At 41.6% G+C, this 22,972-nt stretch overlaps 1 protein-coding gene across 2 annotated transcripts in view; it reads right to left on the minus strand.

Moving 5' to 3' along the window:
* The window catches only part of LOC136858211 (very long chain fatty acid elongase AAEL008004), a 301,631-nt gene that overhangs the window by 95,648 nt on the left and 183,011 nt on the right, over positions 1–22,972 (minus strand). For both annotated transcript variants that reach the window (XM_067137592.2, XM_067137591.2), the window contains one exon: positions 11,030–11,220. In XM_067137592.2, coding sequence (XP_066993693.1) covers positions 11,030–11,220 — 191 coding nt within the window. The remainder of the gene's footprint in view (positions 1–11,029; positions 11,221–22,972) is intronic.

Genomic DNA, 22,972 nt, shown 5'->3' on the forward strand with positions numbered 1-22,972 from the left:
CAGCCCAGAGGCTGATTGGATCCTCAAATAGCACAACCAAAGGCTATGCAGTTATAGGGAAACCGCAAAAACCAATGGCAGAGCCCAAATGAGGCGTACTAGGCAAGATGAGGAGTGAGGTAGTTTGCCATTGCTTTCCTCACTGGGCCAGAAGGTGCTATTGCAGCACGACTGATCCTATGAGCAACACCTGTCATAACACTCAGACACTAGTTATGCTCCACATGTCACTACTCAGCACCACCCATACCCCAGCAGCTTCCATACTGTCACAGCCATGGATGAGACTGGGAGTTCGGTGGAAGCTACACTTTGCTCTGGCCTGTGCCAAGCAGACGGATACAAAAATACTGCATTCATCAAGAAATGGCAACAGGCGGTGGTTCCGTATTATCCTAGCCTAAATAAGACAATGAAGTATCAGTGAAGATTACATTTTGCTTTAGCCTATACCAATGGACAAGTGCAGAAAGTACTGGAACCAACAGTTGGCAGACATCAACAATATCGTATCCAAACCAAAGTAACCTTTACTTCACGGTGAACAACGATGATATAACTCCAGGGAGGTGTGCCTCTGGTTCTGCAAGTTGTGTAGGTCGATGGCCTCCTTCCGTTTCCTGCTTTCCCACTTTCTCGTTGTCTCTTTCAATGTCGCCAGCAGGAACTAGCCCAAGGTTACTTGAGGGTGCACATCGTGACTCGCGGTGGAGAAATGATGACAGTGCACAAGATGGGTGTGAGAACAGTGGATGCAACTGTTCGCTTATAAGGACAAGCGTACTTTAATAACCTCATTACGAAACTTATGGGTCGGCAGGTATATTGCCGTGCCTGCAAATTATGAAGCTTACTCTCCAGGCCGAGAAACCTGTTTTTTATCCTGTTATGGGAGACATTCCCCCCTCACCCCCGGCAGTATGTTACGCGGGAGGTCACTACAGGTAAGGCCGCATAAAAATACAGACAGTTTCGAAAGTAAGTATACCTTAAGCATTTCGGAGTTATTCTTCTATAAAACTAGCTGGTCACTCGAGCCATAGTAGACAAGTGATTTATTTTATCTTCCATAATCGACTGAAGTGATGTCAGCTGGGAAGAAACCTTAGAGGACTGAATGACGGGCAGGGAATACAAAACAGAAAGAGGTGGTTTATTTCAAATACCGTAAAATGGGTATATTTTGCATGTTCAGGCGTTGCTTTGCATCAAAAGTGAAAAGAGATTTACCTCCATCTACTAACTAAAGTTAAGTAGTTTTCTCATAATCCATCAGATGGAAATTCAAAGCATGCCTTGAACAACTTTCATAGATATTCCCGCCATTTTGGTTACGCTGTTTCCATGTGTTCATTCTTGTGACCATAAACTATTCAAAATGTCGTCTGAAAAATCCATCAAAGTGGTAAACTATTCTACGAATGGAAATATGTTATTAGAGAAATAGACCTTCCGAAGAGATTGGGTAAACGGATAATTTTTCGAATTCCTGAACTTAAAAAGAAACAGTAAAATGGAGGCCAGTTTGTGCAACTTCGTACACAGTGTTTGCTATTGCAAATTTATTTTGCTGCTTAGGTTGTTGTAGGATTTGGATTATATTTGCAGTGTTTAATTCCATTACAATTATTCTTTATTTAAAATTTGTTATTTCTCATGCAAAACGTCATACTGTTATCCATAATGTGATACCTTTATTTCTTGCCACACAATTGGGCATTCTATACTAGTTCATATGGGTTACTTTGCATCAGTATTTAGATCACAATTAAACCTTTAATACCGAGCTCAATAGCTGCAGTCGCTTAAGTGCGGCCGATATCCAGTATTCGGGATATAGCGGGTTTGAACTCCACTGTCGGCAGTCCTGAAGATGGTTTTCCGTGGTTTCCTCTTTTTCATACCAGGCTATACCTTGATTAAAGGCCACGGTCGCTTCCTTCCCACTCCTAGCCCTTTCCTGTTCCGTCGTCGCCGTAAGACCTATCTGTGTCGGATCGACGTAAAACAACTTGCAAAATAAATAAATAAATAAATAAAATAAATAAATAAATAAATAGATAAATAAATCTTATAATAGAATTGTTAGTTCATTAAATGGTACACACTTGCATTTCTAGTAACCCACACACCACTTTTAAAGAGTTTTATGTATTTTCCAGCGTTGTAACGTCTCTGAAACAGCGTTTCTTCTTACGAAATATAAAAAAGTGATGTAAAGTATATCTGACGCCTCTGTGGTGTAGTGGTTAGTGTGATTAGCTGCCACCCCCAGAGGTCCGGGTTCGATTCCCGGCTCTGCCACGACATTTGAAAAAAGTTGTACGAGGCCTGGAACAGGGTCTACTCAGCCTCGGGAGATCAAATGAGTAGAGGTAGGTTCGATTCCCACCTCAGCCATCCTGGAAGTGGTTTTGCGTGGTTCCCCACTTCTCTTCCAGCAAATGCCGGGATGGTACTTAACTTAAGGCCACGACCGCTTCCTTCCCTTTTCCTTGTCCATCCCTTCCAATCTTCCAATCCCCCCCACAAGACCCCCGTTCAGCATAGCAGGTGAGACCGCCTGGGCGAGGTACTGGTCATTATCCCCAGTTGTATCCCCGACCCATAGTCTGAAGCTCCAGGACACTGCCCTTGAGGCGGTAGAGGTGGGATCCCTCGCTGAGTCCGAGGGAAAAACCGACCCTGGAGATTAAGAAGAAGTACATCCATTTTACGGCACTCAAAATATTTATTTTCCCCAGATTTCAGTCAGTATTATGGCGTGGGAGTTTCCTGGGTATTGCCAGTTCGATAGCGATACAGTCGAGGCGAGGATGCAGCTCTTTTGAGCGTTTTCATAACGTTTTATGGGAATTATTTTTCCAAATACGACACCTAGTGTATAGAATTATACGAAGAAGAATCATAAGAATAATGTCGAAAATATACATGAAAGTACCGTATTTGAAGATCCGCCAGAAGTTGTGTTATTATAATAATATTATAAATTTTATGACCCACTAGCTACTTTTTTACGGTTTTCAGAGATAAATTGTGTTGCGCCTACTCGTAGTTTAATTCAGTTCGTCGATCTGTTTCTTTTCACAGCTTCATTGTATTTTTCTGTTGATTTTTGAATGCCTCGCTTAATGAAGCTTAATGACCACGCTAGAGAAACGATGAATGTAACAGGATTTTTATAATTTCATGACGCGCGTGTAGAACACGAAACTATCCATGTTCTTGATATCATCTTTGGTTCAGGCGCTTTATTTTTTTCAGTTGAAGGAACCAAATAAACAAGCGCACCTAAAGAATCTTGATAATTTTTCACTACCGCACAGTCTCTGTATTCCATGATACATTAAAACATTTTTTGAAATTTCCATGTAATTTAGTTTCCAAGTTGGTTCAGGTGTTGGTCTGCTATTCGAAATAATCTTACTTTCCTTACTATTCTACGTGATTCTAAGGAACGGTTTAACAGGCTCTCTATAACACAGTCACACTCATAGGAGAATATTTCACCAGCCAATTTAGGAGACATCCTTGTGGAGTGTAGGAGAAGGACGAAAACCACCATTTGCCTTTGTGTCTAATCAGCAAATAATGCTTGACACACTGTCACTGTGGCACTGATGGTCACTAGCACCCAGCTTGGGGGAATTTGAGGTAACTTGTGGCGTAAATCGGAAACATTAAAACGTTTTGTGTATGCACGAAGAACAGTTCAATTCTTCAGCACTAGATGGCAATCATATATTTTCTGCCACGTGTTACGGGAATCTAGTGGATTTAGATTGTTGATAGGGATGTACCCAATTTCTATTTCTCTGCATGTTGCCGGCGGCAACACAACCAACGCAAACGCCACCGCCGTGGTGGTAGTATAGTAGCCTCTTAAAAGGCTTGGTGGTGATCTAATGAGGATGAAATGAATGGCGAAGACGTCATAAGCACCCAGTCGCCAAGGCACGGGAATTAAGAGTATGAGGAGGTTGATTCTGATGAAGATGTGGGATAGGCTTACCATTTTTAAAAATCAGCAATTTATTTCCACACTTCAGTTCCAAGAATGGTTTACCAAGTAACTGTTTTATTACACACGCTTCAGCCATTTCACAAAAGTAACCCCACACGGTCAGTCACGTTATACACTGTAACATCAAAGAAACTAAAATTGCCGGGTTGAGTGACTCAGACGGTTGAGGGGCTGGCTTTCTGACTCCAATTTGGCAGGTTCTATTCTGACTCAGTCCGGTGACATTTGAAGGTGCTCAAATACGTCAGCCTCGTGTCGGTAGATTTACTGGTAAGCAAAATAAATTCTGCGGGACAAAATTCCGGCACCTCAGCGTCTTCGAAAACCGAAAAAGTAGTTATTGGGACATGTATGTATGTTGGGTATTCAGCCCGAAGGCTGGTTTCATCCTCTGCAGCTCCACCAACAGCTGTCATAAATAGCCTAGACGTCACAGAAGAGGCGTACTAGGGAAATGAGGAGTGAGGTAGTTTCCTGTTGCTTTCCTCACCGAGCCAGAAGTTGCTATTACATATCAGTCTGCCAAGCCCACTGAAATGCATGCACCAACCGACCCTATGAGCGATATTTTCACACCATTCATAACAGGGACTGGCTGCATAAGGAATGGTGTACTAGCATCGCTCATACCTCAGTCACTTTCATATTGTCAAAGGCAAGGATGAGACTGAGACAGGTCAATGAAAGTAACAAATTTGATATAGCCCATACCAGAAGACATAGTGCACTGTAAACACTACATCTCGCCAGCAAGGGCCTTATTGGGACATAAAGAAAATAATATTATTATAATTAACCCGCGATCACTCGCGCTATGAGGTTCAATCTAATATTTTTTACAAATTTTGCTACAATTCGTTTATCCATAGCTTGGAATCGATGTCCATTTGAAAATGCCCCATTCGGTCCTTTGAGCACGCCGTGATGTATTTGTGTAGCAGCTGTGATATTTTGGAGGGGAGGAAAGAGCGGGAAAGAGCGCGTCACGCGTTGTATTAGTTGCTATCTCATAGCGCGAGCGGTCGTGTGTGTGTAACCAATGAGTAGCGTTAGGGGAAACCTAACAGCGCGAGTGATCACGTGTGTGTGATTTTCTACAATTTGATTAATATTTATTGTTATAAGCGGAAATATGAATGTAAGTCAAACACAGCAAATTATTAGCTGGTTGTTAGATGAAAATTACATTGATCACACGAGATTTCCTGGGAATAATTATGTGTTGATTGTGTAAAAATGCTGAAAATAACATAATACCATAGGATAAAGTAACCTATCTTTTAGAGCGTATTTGTGATTTAGTAAGTAAGCTGATACGTTTATAGGATCAATTTATCAGTTGGTGCTATTTCATTTGAAATAAATGTAATGTTTTAGTTTAACTGTATGTTGTACTCAACAAAAATAATGAAACATGTTAAAATTATCAGTATACAATAAAAACATTAAAATAAAATAAAAACGAAAAGAAACATACGAAATTAATGACCTTTTTTGCTAGTTGTTTTACGTCAATCCAGTGGTTGTCCCTATGATGGCGAACATTGCTAATGGGATGTTTCAGCAGGACGTCGCACCGACACAGATAGGTCTTACGGCGACGATGGGATAGGAAAGGGCTAGGAGCGGGAAGGAAGCGGCCGTGGCCTTAATTAAGGTACAGCCCCAACATTTGCCTGGTGTGAAAATGGGAAACCACGGAAAACCATTTTCAGGGCTGCCGACAGTGGGGTTCGAACCTACTATCTCTCGAATACTGGATACTGGCCGCACTTAAGCGACTGCAGCTATCTAGCTCGGTTAGTTGTGATTAAACCGTATTATGTAAGAAGGAAGTGAGTTACGGTATCGGAATAAATTACACTTAAGAAAATGGAAATTGCAACACCATAAAGGCATTGGTTGTTTGTGTTGATTTTCAAGATATGGTATGTAAACGATCAAAGTTTCAGACCCATTGGATTGTTGCTACAGGTCTCCCCACGTGATTGGTCGCGGTGGAATCAACTCCAGTATACGGACTCTGGTGTAGCGTAGTTGACTTGCAGTCTGTGCAGTGAAGTGTTCCCGTCAAACATGCCTCGACGACAGAGAAGAGCACGCTATCAACAACTGTCGCCATTTGAGAGGGCTCGGATAATTGGGCTCTGTGAGGCTGGATTATCGCTAAGGACTGTCACTGCTCGTGTTGGCCGACAGGCATCTGCGATACAACGTGTATGGCAGCAGTGGTCAAATGAAGGTACCCACACTCGTAGACCTGGCACAGGCCCAGCGCGACAGACAACTGTGAGAGAAGATCGCCACATCATTCGGATGGCGCGGATGGAACCCCATGCAACAGCAGCGCAAATTCGAGCAGCTGTGGCACTCCACGTTACACAACAAACACTTGGTAATCGCCTGCGTGCAGCTGGCTTACGAGCCCGTGTCCTTGCAGAAGGTGTTCCATCGACCCCACAACAGCGACGTGTAAGGCTGGCCTGGTGTTGAGAAAGATCGACGTGGGTCGACGAATGGCATAGGGTCGTCTTTAGTGATGACTCGCGCTTCTGTCTTGCCCGCAGTGATCGTCGGAATCGTGTGCGCCGACGTACCGGGGAGAGGGGCCGCCCAGAATTTATTGTCGAGAGGCACACAGGCCCAACACCAAGCATTATGGTCTGGGGAGCTATTGGCTTTAATGTGAAATCACAATTAGTGCTTGTTGAGGGCACTATGCCTGCTCGACAGTACGTTGATAGGGTACTCAATCCAGTGGTTGTCCCTATGATGGCGAACATTGCTAATGGGATGTTTCAGCAGGACAATGCCCGGGTTCACACTGCACGCATCTCCAGAGAAGCTCTCCACGACATCAAAACCTTAGAATGGCCCGCCAGATCCCCGGACCTCAGTCCTATTGAGCATGTGTGGGACATGATGGGTCGACAACTGGCCAATCGTCCTCAGCCACCCACAACTCTGGAAAAACTGACCCGTGCAGTGCAGCAAGCATGGGTCACAATTCCTTAGGAAGCGATCCAGGGCCTTATTGACTCCATGCCTCGACGAATTCATCAATATATTGCAGCTCGTGGTGGGCACATCCTGTATTGATTGTTGTCCAAACTTGCAGTCAGAGGGACCTGAAAGTGTAATCATCGAAGCACAACCGAACACTCGTCCTGCATGTTCAATTGCAGCAATGTAGCACCACTCCTTCTGGGTGTTGCAATTTCTATTTTCTTCAGTGTATCTTAACATCGGTCTGCTTTCAGACCGACTTTGCCGCACAGGAGTGAAAGCTGGGTTGATTCAGGATATTTTATTTATAAGTTGAAAGTAACAGACTTGAAATTAGTCAGAATGGTTGCTGTATAAACAGGCGGGAACAATGACAAGAATTCAGAGAATTAGAGTAGGGGAACCATTATCTGGTTCAGTAACGATTAAGAGGGAGATCCCGCAGAGCAATGTTATTGGACCTCTATGTTTTCTTATACACATATAAATGATATGAGTAAAGAACTGGAAATACAGTTAACGCTTTTTTCGGAGGATCTTTTGCGGTATGGAGTAATAAATAAGTTATAGAATTGTGAGTGACTGCAAACAGATCTTGACAACCTTGTGAGATGGAAAGCAGACAATGGTATGCTGGTAAATGGGGTGATAAGTCGGTTGTAAGTTTCTCAAAGAGGAGAAGTCCCCGCAGTACTTAGGTTTTAATATAAGGAAGGGTCTTCATTGGGTCAGTTACACAAACGGGATTGTAAACAAAGGTTATATATCTCATCATATGGTTATGACAGTACTTAGGGGTTGTGGTAAGGATGTAAAAGGGAGGGCGTATAAGTCACTGGTAAGACCCCAAACAGAGTATAGGACCTCATCAGGATGATTCGAGAACTGGAAAAGATCCAAAAGAAAAGCAGCACGATTTGTTCTTGGTGATTTCCGACAAACGAGTAGTGCTACGAAAATGTTGCAAACTTTGGGCTGGGAAGACTTGGGAGTAAGGAGACGAGCTGCTCGACTAAGTGGTATGTTTCGAGCTGTCAGTAGTAGAGTGGAGGTTTTCAAAGTAGGAAAGATCATAATATGAGGATAAAGTTGGAGTTCAAGAGGACAAATTGACGCAAATACTCGTTTATAGGAAGAGGATTTAAGGATTGGAATAACTGTCCAAATTTAATTTAATTTCGAACTACTTTGATATTCTCTGAGGAAAGACCAGGTAAACCGTTTATAGGAAGAGGAATTAAGGATTGGCATAACTGACAAAATTTTATTTAATTTCCAACTTCTTTGATATCCTGCCAAAGACCGTAGCCGTGTTGAAACACCGGATCCCGTGAGATCTCCGAAGTTAAGCCACATTGGGCGTGATCGAGATTTGGATGGGTTGCCACGTGCTGTTGGTGGAGGGTAAGGGAATGGAGGAGCGAAAAGGAACTAGCCACCCTACCGTACGTAAACGTCGGCTCATCCACACCTCTACGGAAGTTCGGACCTGCTTTCGGGCAGAATACACCCTTACCTTACCTTTTGATATCCTCTAAGGAAAGACCAGGTAAACAAGCGGTAGGGAATTTGCCACGTGGGTGACAGCCCTCAATGCAGTTCAGTGGTGATTGATTGATTAAAGAGGTAACCCGGATTGAGGAGTTAAGGGCTGTTAGGAATGAACTCGATGGATTAAGCCGTAGGCATAAACTGGCTTCGGTAGTGAGGTTTTGTGAAGCGAGAATAGGTTATCTTGTAGAATAATGGATTCTGCCATAGAGGCATGGTGTTAAACGCACAGAGGTACCAAGGAGATGATGGTTAAATTCAGTTTCTAATTATTTAAGGATACTAGATGTAGATGTAGGCCACCGAGCTAGATGCAAATAGAGGACTGTAGAGGTGCGAAGTCAAGCGATACCGCTGAAGATGGTGTTACACTGGTCGTATGGCACTCTAGTACCTGAAGGCCATCTCGTTGAGCACCAGTCGTCTTGACAGCCAACATTCCTAACAAGCTGTTCTGTCACAGATATGCATTTGTTTTGTTTCTAAACGGTAACTTGCAGATACAAATACTGTTTACATCAAAAGTGTTTTACTGGATTTGGAATGAGCAAATTTGCAATGACTCCGGAGAAATAAGCCTTTTGTGCTGCATCTTTCTAAGAACTCATTAGTGCAAGTGTATTTATGTTACTGTACCTAAGAACGGAAATTTTAGCATTTCACTCTACTTAGGAGAGTTCTGATTTGCAGTCAGTTACTGGTGAAGTGAAGAAAGTCCTTGATACAATTTAAAAGTTAAGGAAAGTCCTTTGGAGGTGGTTAATTCTGACATAAGTAGCCTATACAGTTCTGGTATCGTTGTCAGTTCCTCTAACTTGACGTACTGTATATTTTGAAATAAGGATACCCTTTCCAGAAATCAGTGATAATGACTTCCGGATATATTGATTTCTATGCAGCTTAAATCACATTTTGCTTTGCCACATCAGGTGATAAAAGAAGAGACACAATTTCAAAGTAATTTGTTAGGATCTCCTTCTTGACAAGTTAACTTTTAATGAGTAAATTATATTGAGCAACACGTCGCTCCTGAATTCCGTTCTTCCGTCTAGAGCGTCCTCGATACCTTGCTTTTCATCTGGAAACAAAACACTATAGTATACTTGTTTAAATATTTCTTTATAGGGTGACCAACCATGGAAGGAAGGAATGAGGGCCAACACAGTGAAAAATGGAGAACATTCTACAATTCTTGGTGACATCTACATTTCGAGCTGTAATTCTAAAACGATAAAAAATATTAACATTTTCAAAAGCGTTGTGTTGCCAGTTCCCTCTTTTTTCTTACCAAAGTAATAACATAGAAAACTACGTTTCACTCATATTTATTGTACAATTTATTTTCTTGTCTCTGGGTTGAAGACCCTTCATCTAAATGAAAACATACAAAAGTCAACAAATTTTGAAATAATGAAAGAAATACTAAACGTATTTTTTGCAAAGTTTACAGAACGCCTTGAGGACGTTACTTCGACCAGGAGATAAGTATGGTGTGTTGGTTTTCCACTTTACATTATATGCACATACGCGTTTATTTTTTCCTTTTGTCTTCTCGAGTTTGAATGATGGCTTTCTTTTTTGTGACAGTTATCACTATCCAACGCCGAATCCATTTCAAAAATCACAAAAACTTAAAGAAAAACACTAGATATTAGGTCGTGTTATAATCATCTTCCGCTGACGCGTTTCAGTCTTGAAACCAAGACCGTCTTCAGAGCAATGACAGTGTAGATAGAAAACCTTACAATTTTGCGTCTTCCTGGTGTCCACAGTTATAACAAAGGTTTGTCTCCACTACCTGTGACCTTTGCACTAACAAGCAAACCGTTTGAGATGGTGTGAGAATCTCGTTTCTAATTTTCCCGACTTGTTAATAGTGAATCGTTAGGGCACAAGAATATTTATAATGCTATTTACGAGTTAGAACTTGACATTCCGATAACGTATGCGGGTATAACAACACTAACGAGATCTAATTATATTTTATAATGTAGTGATACTACAAATAAGAGTAAGAATAATTATTGTAAGAGTATAATGCACGTACCTAAACGATTAGAGTTACCGGTACAAGAAACTCATCCTCTGTTGCTCGTGATCCGGAACGAAGGCAAGGGAATATTCTAATAGGGAATCGAACCCTCACTGAATCAAGCACTTCGACTGGACAGCTGTCACTAAACGATAAGGAAATACAGGCTATGAAGGCCTTGGAGGTGTGATAGGTGGCCTTTGCCCCAGAAATTAACCTGTTATTCAGTTTTGGTATTGGCTGAGTGAACCTCACGGCCATATGCTTCTTCAGCAGTGGAAATCTTGTTTCTAAAATTTTTCGACTTCCTGAAGGAAAATAGAACCTAAATCTTTCAGGGCGAACCAAGCACGTCTTTACTCTATAGGCTAAGCAGCCCCTATTGACCGGTAGATGAAATTAATTTATGGACTAACCTCCCACAGCATGATGAGACTGAAGATTACTTGAGCGGCGTTGTAGACGATGAGCGTACTTCGGAGCTGTAAAGGTTTGCGGTTGGCCATGAGTCGTGGGCCGAGGATAACCACGAAATAGAGGTACACTGTGACCATGGCGAGGGTTGGAATGGGGCTGTCCATGAGCGGCCAGTCGTTCACCCTGGGATCTGAAATTCACGGAAATAAAGATTACAATACATAAGACAAAATCTGAAAATCCGTTATGGCACACTTTACTTATTTCGGACAATCTCATAGTGTTTCGTTCACTCGCATTATTTCCTTAGGTTAATTATGTACACAATCAATCAATCAATCAATCAATCAATCAATCAATCAATCAATCAATCAATCAATCAATCAATCAATCAATCAATCAATCAATCAATCAATCAATCAATCAATCAATCAATCAATCAATCAATCAATCAATCAATCAATCAATCAATCAATCAATCAATCAATCAATCAATCAATCAATCAATCAATCAATCAATCAATCAATCAATCAATCAATCAATCAATCAATCAATCAATCAATCAATCAATCAATCAATCAATCAAATAACTAGACGAATAGAAAGGAACAAACAAGCAATGAAACGAACGTCCGTCCTTCCGTCCAGCCATCCAAACAAACAAACAAACAACCAACCAAACAAACAAACAAACAGCTTATCAAACAAAGAAAAACAAACAAACTAAAAATAAACAGAGAGGGACCCAGAATGTAAAGAACGAACGAATGAAAGAAAGCAAGAAACAAATAAAAAACAAAATAAAACGTATAGAACAAACAGACAAATAAACAAACAAATAAGCAAATAAACAAACAAACAAACAAACAGAAATTGGCACAGAATATTAAATAAATAAATAAATAAATAAATAAAGAGGGTAAGGGTTATACTGCCCGAAGGCAGGTCCGAACCTCCGCAGAGGTGTACCTGAGCCGGAGTTTACATGCGGTAGGGTGGCCAGTTACTTTCCGCTCCTCTATTCCCTTAGCCCCCATCAACAGCGCGTGGCAACCCATCCAAATCCTGACCACGCCCAATGTTGCTTAACTTCGGAGATCTCACGGGATCCGGTGTTTCAACACGGCTACGGCCGTTAATAAATAAAGGAAAACAGAAAAAACAAATAAAGAAATAGAGAAATAAAGAAAGAAGCAGGCAGATATCAAACCTAGAAATCTGTTATATTATTATTATTATTATTATTATTATTATTATTATTATTATTATTATTATTATTATTATTATTATTATTATTATACTTGAAGCAGACAAGAAAAATTGAACGTTTTACTACAATAATGAATGTGACATGAAAGAAATTCCTGGAAAAGGAATAAATTCATGAGATATAGACCCCATTAAAGTCCTTGGTCTTTCAGGACGATTAGTCTTGCTAGCTGACCTTCAAATTTCAGAGTAACACGAATATTACTGCCTCAGCCGTAATGACCGTCTCTTTTGACCTGATCTGCTATTTTCGGTTGACCATACGAGGCTGGTGTATACTAGCGTACAGATTAGTTAGAACTGGGGCTCGGAGAAAGAAAAGTCACGGCCCATATGTTATAGGTTCATGAGCATTCTAGCATCTCTCTCGAAATGAAATGAAAAATCTCAGAAAGTCATTCTAAGATGACTTGAGTGACAATATTCTTCTCAATTGTATTGCCGACTGAGATCATCATCATAATCATCATCCTCAACAACAACAAAAATAAAAACAAAACAACTAAAAATTAAATACGAACATTTTGTAACTTGTTTCAATTTGCACGTTTTCAGGAAAGAAATAGCTTGCTGCTGATCGTCACTTCAGAGCAACGATGGACAGATGCTGTGATGTCATAAGTGGATGGACCAAATATCTGGGGGCGTGGCTGTAGGAAGCGAAGTGAAATCTACTTGTGGTCTGCTGAGGAATCTAGGTCAATGTTACCTTTCAGACATTGCTACGGTAGTTTTTATGACTTGTTTTAGTTTCACTTGACTTTAGGGGGCAGTGTCGAAACAGCTGACCAACCTCGTTTCTAACGCGTTATCATAATTATCATTTCCACGTGATCTATCTGTACATCTCTCATTCAGCTTGAGAACTGCAGTGAAATTCAACTGAATTCCTTGGACGATTTCTGTTGAATGGAAATGGAGAATTCGATTGATCATTAGGGAGAAAGGGAAAGTTTAGATGGGTTTTGATTTGACATAACCACGAAGTAGACCTCGGATTTTTAGGACCTTCAGAATTAACTTTATGGCATCAAAATAGGCTCTAAAAACATACGTGGACAATGAGAGAGCCCACGCCTTGAGTTAACGGCATGAGCGCGGAAAGCGCCGTGAGTTTGTGCTGTAAAGACCAGATAGCGACACGTGGAATCAAGGCATAAGCGAAGCAACAACAATGTTTCTGGCTGTTTACACAATACAATCGTCAGTTCTTTTGTCGTTCATTGTTTATGCTGTATTCTTAAACAAGCTTTTATGTAGGCCTACTGTATTTCCATGACTACAGGTGGTAGTCAAAGGAGTATTTCGTTATCGTTATCACCTATCAAAATAATAATAAATTTTGTTTCCTACGCATAACTTAATGAAATGAATCTAATTTAACGTATTTACTTAGCACATGACGTTTGCATACACAAAATAACTTAATTTGTTTCCTCACCGTAATCTAATGCACTGAACAGAACGAGGCATTCGCACAGTAAATCTATTAAAAGTTGAAATCACCGAGCTCGGTAGCTGCAGCCGCTTAAGTGCGACCAGTACCCAGTATTCGGGAGATAGTGAGTTCGAACTCCACTGTTGGCAGCCCTGAAGAAGGTATTCCGTGGTTTCCCATTTTCACACAAGGCAAATGCTGGGGCTGTATATTAATTAAGGCCACGGCCGCTTCCTTCCCACTCCTAGCCCCTTCCTTTCCCATCGTCGCCATAAGGCCTGTCTTTGTCGGTGCGACGTAAAGCCAATTGTATAAAAAAAGGAAAAAGAAGGTGTAAATCTGTTAGGATATGCGCCTCATCACTAGTTGTAACCGAGAGCCGTGCAAGCAGCTGCTAGACTGTACCATTCGTCAAAGCGCATACATTGCTCCTTTACCCTCCTGAGCTGGAGCGCTGTTCATTGTACCTAATTGTGCTCGCCTTTGCTCTAATATGTCCAAGAAGGCACCAGAAATGCAGTTTTTACACCTAAAGTATGTTTGAATTTCCTCATATTAAAATAATTGTAATACTGCAATTAATTAGTACTAATTGTTATTAACGGGTGAAACAAAATTATAGGGATAATAGAAGAAACCAGAGCAAGTATGTTTTATTAAATTACCTTTAACTGTTTGTGGTGTAGTGGTTACTGTGTTTAGCTACCACCTTCCGGAGGCCCGGGTTCGATTCCCGGCTCTGGCACCAAATTGAAAAGTGGTTCGAGGACCGGAACGGGATCGAATCAGCCTCGGAAGGTCAGCCGAGTAATAATAATAATAATAATAATAATAATAATAATAATAATAATAATAATAATAATAATAATAATAATAATAATAATAATAATAATGGCGTATGGGCTCCGGAGAGGCCTGGTGCGGGTCTTTTTCTATTAGGCGACCTGCATGTCTGTGAAGATGAGGCCCCTACCTAGGAGATTGCTAATGTTGAATACGCCACACACACCCAGCCCCCGAGCCATTGGAATTAACCAATTAAGGTTAAAATCCCCGACTCGGCCGGGAATCGAACCCGGGACCCTCTGAACCGAAGGCCAGTACGCTGACCATTCAGCCAACGAGTAGCTGAGTAGAGGGGGTTCGATTGCCATCTCAGCCATCCTCGAAGTGGTTTTCCGTATTTTCCCACTAATTTTCTAGGCACATACCGGGATGGTACCTAACTTAAAGCTACGGCCTCCTGGGAAAGGTCCTCCTTCCCAGTTGTATTCCAGACCAAATATCTCACGCTCCAGGACACTACCATTAAGGTGGTAGAGGTGGGATCCCCTCACTGAGTCCGGGGGAAAAATCAACCCTGGAGGGTAAATGGATTAGAAAAGACAATAATAAAAAAATCAGTCTTTAAGCATTTAGGATAACACCCAACATCACCAGCTCAGTGATATCAGGGAAAATTGTTTGAGTAGAATGTATGCGCATCTCTGCTTCATAACGCAACATCAGACAGACGCGATCTAAAAGCTCCCATTCAGTTCTTTTAGAAATTTGACCGAAACCTGCTTAAAATTTACAAAAACGGACGCCATAAAAAACGTTTAATTCAAGCAACTTGTCTTCGATATTTCTAAACCATTCATGAATTGTTTAACGTCTTCACAGTTGCTATCAGATTTACAATAGGATAAGTCACATGGTTTAAAGATGGGAATTCTTCAACATTTTTCTCCTGTAATTGTGTTTCGAACAGTGGAAGTTCCATATTAAAAGCACGAATTCTGTCCTGTATAGCATCAATCAACATCTTCTTTCAAATGATTTGTAATGTCGACTGGAATGGTAAGCTTAACAACCCAGCGCGTGTGTTCGTACATCACCACTGATACAGTGACAGTAGCGAAGATCAGCCCTGGGTAGACTCGGGGCTGTGGCAAGGGTCCCTATCCCTCAAACACGGAGTTGGAATGGCCGGGTCTACATGGTATGAGGCGCCCTGCTACGTGTTCATGGGTTCACTGTCAGCCTCCGTAGCGTAACGTTTAGTGCTATTAGCTGCCGTCCTCGGGGCCCGGGTTTGAGTGCCGGTACTGCTAGGGATTAAAGAATGGCAGGAGGGCTGGTGTTTGGTTGAGATGGTACATGTAGCTCACCCTTATTGTGGATATGACAGAAAAGAGCTGCGCCACCTCAAGTCGAGCACACGAGTTTAGTTTAGTTTACTTATGGGAATGTCATTTTTAAAGTCAGTATGATTGTCCAAGACTGAGAAAACTTTATTTCCCCTCCTCCCCTCTACCACATATTTAAATATTTCACGTGGTAAACCCTAATTTATTTATTTCCAGTGAGTCTATACAGAGTTCTCCTTCAGCTTAGACCCTGTGTTGTTAGTAGTGAACAAGTCAAATCTAATATACAGTTATAAATACTAAACAAATTGTAATAGGTATAGTGTGCCGTCCACGCAGTGATCACTGCCCAGTGGAGCCTGGTATTGACCAAATACTCGGCGATTGCCAGGGATTCGCGAGGAAACTCACGATACTAATAAGAGTTTGTATTCATAGAGATAATAGCTCCCATCAGTAGTGGTAAACACTAATTGTGCGCCTATTCATTTCTTCGGTGGGTTCTGCCCCTTCTGTGAACGCGAGCAAGCGGCGAGCTTAGGGCAATAGGGAACATGCATGATCCGGGGTTTTAATTAAAAATATGCTAATCTGATTCAAAATTGCATGCAGAATTCAAAAATGTGATCAGAATGTACAAATAATAACTCGAGACATGATAAAAATCTACGAAAATGTCACGTCACGCAAGTACGCGATCTCATTGGCCTGACGTCATCGTACAGGTTGACTGAATTAGCAGACGAAGTAACACACAGTGTGCTGTGAGAAGCAGGATACACTTCGCGTATTTCTACTTTACGTTAGTGTCTAGTATGGTTAAATTCGAGGTCTATACATTGGATAATAATCTGAGTGGTATATTTTAGACTTAAAATGAATCCTGCGCAGACAGTGAGGCAGAAAACTTATAAATGGTGTAGAGTTCCGATGTGCAATAGCATACCAAACAAATTGTTTATAAACGTTCTAAAGACGCTAAAACTAGGGAGAAATGGATTTTGGCGAGCTGGAGAAATGCTGGTGATATATCGGAAAAGTCTACAGTTTATTTTTTTGAAGATTTTAACGTAAGATGAATTTGTTTGAATTTTCAAATCACTTTTCCATGTCAGCTGTTCTAGTGGTAATACTTTAAATTTTAATGTATGATGCTTTATTTAAATGCTTCAATTACATCTTGGAATATGAAAGTAATAAACAGTGCATTAAATAATGCTGATTATTAAAGTATTCTCCAAACCTAACCTATGTTTTGGGTGATCCATGTCAAGATAATAAATCAAAGGGGTTATGAACCATTGTGACAGCTCTAATTCTACCAATATATCTTGGCATGGGACAGTTATGTATGTCTTTATTGAAGAGCTTAATTGGTAAAGAAATTTAGGCTATATCTAAATACTCTATAATGTAACAAAGAATAGCGTGTACATCATGAAAGGAAACAACGTGAATTTAACAAATGTATAACTCTACACAAAACCAATGCTTGTCTGTTGGGGTCTTATAAGTTAATAATGCTCAATTATAATAATTATCATAATATTAATGAAATAAATAACATAATTGCACACAGGTGAAAATAGTGATGTAGGTGTTTAAAGTATTATCCAACTTATCCTAAGTTTTAGGTTATACAAGCCAAGTCAATAAACCGAAGGGTAAAAATACCGCGCGAGTTGCCCGTGCGGTTAGGAGCGCGCAGCTGTGAGCTCGATGCTGAGGCTGTACCTAAGGCCACGGCCGCTTTGTTCCCATTCCTAGTCCTTTCCTATCCCATCGTCGCCATAAGACCTATATGTGACGGTGTGACGTAAAGCAAAAAAATAAAAGTCACAGCACCCAAAGACATTCCTGTATTGAGCGACTAAAATGTCACCAGGACACTTTTCTTTCCTGATATGCTCAGCTTGTTAAAAGCCAAATGTAATTAATGTTATTGGCTTCATGCCCCGCTAACTACTTCTACGATTTTCGGAGACGCCGATGTGCAGTAATTTAGTCCTGCAGGAGTTATTTTACGTGCCAGTAAATCTACCGACACGAGGCTGACGTATTTGAGCACCTTCAACTACCATCGGACTAAACCAGGATCGAACCTGCCAAGTTGGGGTCAGAAGGGCAGCACCTTAACAGTCTGAACCACTCGGCCCGACTTGTGAAAACTAGATGAAGTCATATTTATCTTTATCATGTTTAACTTTTTCCCTCCACAAAGATATTTAATTCTCTTTCATGGGCCCCGTAAGTGGGTAGGCCAGTTGTCCCAACCATAAATATATATATTTTTTGGGAATGATAGATTATAGCCCTATAGTACTATGATCTTTCTTTCTTTCCTTCTTTCTTTCTTTCTTAATCAGTTTAACCTTCAGGGTTGGTTTTCTCTCGGACTCAGCGAGGGATTTCACCTCTACCACTTCAAGGGCAGTGTCCTGGAACGTGAGACTTTGAGTATGGTGATGAAACTGGTGAGGAGGGCCATTACCTCACCCAGGCGGCCTCACCTGTTATGCTCAACAGGGGCCTTGTTGGAGGATGGGAGGATCGGAAGGGATAGACAAGGAAGAGGGAAGGAAACGGCTGTGGCCTTAGGTGCCTGGAGGAGAAGTAGGAAAATACGAAAAACCACTTCGAGGATGGCTGAGGTGGGATTCGAAACCCTTCTACTCAGTTGACCTCCCGAGGCTGAGTAGACCCCGTTCCAGCCCTCGTACTATTTGTTTTCAACTTTCATGGCAGAACCGGGAATCGAAACCGGGCCTCCGGGAGTGGCACACATTAACCACTACACCACAGAAGCGGACTAGTACTATAATTCTACCTATATGTTTATGTTAGTGCTGAAATCCGATTTCTTGCTTTACTAATGCTGAAAGCCCGAAAATGTAATGTTATTCTTTAATAGGGGAGTCAGTCTAGAAGGAAATGTTGAAAGTGATGTGATATCTATCCAGGTTCGTTGTTATCCTAATACTATGGGTTACAGTACATTGCACGTATATAAAAGACACCACTTACAAACTTGCTTGTTATCCGCGAATTTCTGCGGCCATAAAAGTCACTATTTTTCAAGAATGATGACATTTACACATGATAGATTGTCTGACTGTGCTGTTTTGAACCTTTCTTCCGTCATTTCTAAGTTATTCGCGATCATCAATAATAAACAATCGGCTTTTAGCAACGGCTGATGCACAACGGCTGGTAGAGCTCCATGCGGTACTGGATCGTGACGTCACAGCGCGCCGCTTACGTCAGAGGCCGTTTCACTCGCCTTGCGGAAAGGCACTATTAAATATTTTTTTAGTGGTAGAAAACAAGGCAACATACCACAATGTAATACGTTTACGTACTATTTCATTGGTGTACTTTTCAAAAAAAATATTTTTGAAAATGATGCATGTTCCCAATTTGAGGTAGTCAGGCAGTGGTAGTGGCAGTAGCCTCTGAAACTGAAAGTAGCGAAGGACCGATCTTTTCCTATCGCTCACGACGCAAGTTAAGAGAAGATTCACAGTCACATATGACAGTGCATCCTACTGTGTCGTGTTATTTTTATCAGTTGAGTGAATCTGTTGACATATTTTATAGTGTAGTTGTGCATTTCGTGTTACTGGTAAATGGCTAACGTTTATAAAAGAAATGAACAGGATGAAGTTTCTTCTGGAAAGAGACTTTACTAAGCTTTCACTGGAGGATTGGTGAAAAATAAATCAGTTAGGCCGGCCAAAGCCCCCATTGTCCCTAATACAGAAGCAGAATAAAGAGTAAATGCGTACATGCGTATATATGAGATAAAAGCATGAATTGCGGGTTGTAGCATAGGGAATAGACAGTACTGCACTCCATGTTTGATTTTCGCTAAGGGGAAATATAGCAGTTGGACCAAAACCGGAATAGTTGATTTTGTTACCTTCGATTGAATCCCTAGCCTCAAAACTCACGAGCCGCTACTGCGTCTTATCGATCAGTAGCTTTAAGTTATTCATTTTCATTAGAGATTTTGAACTATCTCGTAACAGCCCTAAACAAAGGTGTCATTAAATCGAATGGGTCGTGTTTCGTACAGTTTCAGTCGTAAATATCAAGAACATTTCCTTATCTTACGTACAGCAGAGTCTGACTGGATGCCTATTCAGACAAAAAGAGGATTAAGCCCATAGAACTGATGATCTCGTTGACCCAATTCCCTAACGTGAAACGGTGAGTGTGCGTGAACGACTTCCTTCGCGCGCCACCAGCTTCATGCTCACACTACGACCTGCACATTCACTTTCTGTGCTGGAATTCAGTCCTACAGGAGTTCTTTTACGTGCCAGTAAATCTACCGACATGAGGCTGACGCATTTGAACACCTTCAAATACCACCGGACTGAGCCAGGATCGAACCTGCCAAGTTGGGGTAAGAAGGCCAGCGCCTCAGCCGTCTGAGCCACTCAGTCCCGGCTAGACGCAGAGTAATACCAGTTCTATCATTTCTGACCTGTTACTCTCAGCTGGACTCTTCCCCCAGTTTAATCTGATAATTACCCTACTTAATGCAAGCGATCATATTAATCTTCTTCTTGTCCTTCTGCCGCTTTCCTCACATCCTCAGAGGGGGTTACCTGGTTCACCTATTTCTTGGGTTCCTTGTACAGGTACCTGGAGTTATTTTTCTGAAAGTCTTCTTCTGATTGTTGCAATAGGATTCGTAGGTAATTCCTCGTGGGTCTGCCAACGGTGTTTGCTGTTGTCTTTCTTTGAGTGATGAAGGCCTCTTGGTTGGCTTCATTCTTGTGCTGGTTCCATCTGATCCAGGCTCTACGCCTTTCCTCTATGGCCTGGTAGCACCCCGTTGTCCACCAAGGGTGCTTGCCTTTTTTTTGGATGTAGTGAGGATAGTTTCGTGGGCGGCATCCAGAAGAGCTTTCTGTAGGGTTGGTCAACCTTCTCTCTGTGTATTCTTCCTGAGTGTATCCTGAAAGGCGCAGGTTTCATCACGTAGTTGCAGAGTGTTGAGCCTGGGTATTCTAGAACTCCTTCGGGGTTTTGTTGTTCTTCTCAAGGGTTGAAAATTAGCCTTGACAAGTGAAAGGTAATGATCAGATTCTATGTTTGCTCCTCGCAATACCTTGTTATATTGTCTGTCTATAGCCACATGATCAAACTGAAATTCTTCCTACGGAGGCGTTTGAAGGCTGTTGATTTTAAGACCAAGTTGTATGTATCACAGAGTTCTATGAGACGCTCTCCATTCCTATTTGTTCTCTTGTGCGCTGGATAAAGTCCTACTATCCTTCGGTATTTTCGTTCCTTGATAACTTGCGCATTGAAGTCACCCATGAGTATGGTGGAATGATGAGATGGAATCTTGTCTAGTATTTATTCCAGGGAGTCCCAGAAGTGTTCAACTATTTCCAGGTCTTTCTGGTTGGTATCATTTGTGGGTTTGTGGAAGGTCATTATGGTGTATGCTCTGTTATGAGATTGGAATGACATTGAGGAAGTTATTCCATTAGGTGAAGTGAAATCTAAAATGCGATCGACCATACTGCGATGTACTCCAAAACCTATGCCTAGGTGTGGGACTGTACTCAGCACTCTTTCACCTGGTTTGCCTGTGTAGATCCTATAAGCTTCTGACAAAATGGTATCTTCGTCTGGAAATTGGGTCTCTTCGAGCACTGCTATCTTGATGTTGTAGTTGTCTAGCACGTCAAGTGTCTGTTTTAGCTTACCCACTTTAAGAAGGGAGTTGATATTTACAGTAGCTAGGTAGGTGAAGTTTCTCTTGCTCTTCATTTGTTTGTGTGGAGCTTGTAATGGTGGAATGCATGAAGATGCAGGTTCCCCAGAATCCGATGACCTGCTTGCTCCATCTTGAATGGGGGTGGCTTGATTACCACCTGGGGTATTTGTGGCTAGTCGGTATTATTATTATTATTATTATTATTATTACCGGGCGAGTTGGCCGTGTGGTTAGGGGCGCGCAGCTGTGAGCTTGCATCCGGAAGATGGTGGGTTCGAGCCCCACTGTCGGCAGCCCTGAAGATGGTTTTTCGTGGTTTCCCATTTTTACACCAGGCAAATGCTGGAGCTGTTCCTTAATTAAGGCCACGGCTGCTTCCTTCCCACTCCTAGGGTTTTCCAATCCCATCGTCACTATAAGACCTATCTGTGTCGGTGTGACGTAAAACAAATTGTACAATCATCTTCTTCTTCTTATTATTCAAGCGTCGTCGTCGTCGTCCTCCTCCTCATAATCATCATGTCAAGGTCCATGGCTGAGTGGTCAGTGTTTGTCCTTCAGGCCTCCAAGCTCGGGTTCGACTCCTGGTTGAGTCGTGGGATTTTAGTCGTAAACGGTTAATTACCTAAGCTCGGAGACTGGATGTATAGTCCTGTTCCGACATTTCTGCCACTCCACACGCCACATATTGAACACCTTTAAACTACAACGACGACGACTGGATTTCTCGAGCGGCACGGGATATTTCGGGATTAGAAAGTGGCATCCGGGAGATAGTGGGTTCGAGCCCATAACGCCACACAGGTACAATCATCGTGAACATTGTTATTTGGAAGTGCCATTTATATCTGTTTGTTCTCAAGTATTAGTTGTTCCTCGCATTTCTTATGCCAGCTTAAGAATGTTGCACTAATATGAAGTTTTACAACTTAGATTTCCCTCAGAGACTTTTGATGATGATGATGATGATGATGATGATGATGTTTAAAGGGGCCTAACAGCTAGTTCATCATCTCCTAATACTACGAAATGAAACGATAACTCAAAACTTCGAAATGTATCCGCTGAGTACAATCTAAAACGAGGCCGTGCGGTTAGGAGCGCGCAGCTGTGAGCTCGCATTCGGGAGATAGTGGGTTCGAACCCCTGAAGATGGTTTTCCGTTGTTTCCCCATTTTCACTCCAGGCAAATGCTGGGGCTGTACTTTAATTAAGGCCACGGCCGCTTCCTTTCCATTCCCAGGCCTTTCCTCTCCCTTCGTCGCCATAAGACCTATCTGTGTCGGTGCGACGTAAAGCAACTAGCAGAAAAAAAATCTAAAACGAATGATGATGAAAAATGACCATGAATCCAATTCGCAATGC

Source organism: Anabrus simplex, chromosome 1, assembly GCF_040414725.1.
Source record: "Anabrus simplex isolate iqAnaSimp1 chromosome 1, ASM4041472v1, whole genome shotgun sequence".
Classification (NCBI taxonomy): domain Eukaryota; kingdom Metazoa; phylum Arthropoda; class Insecta; order Orthoptera; family Tettigoniidae; genus Anabrus; species Anabrus simplex.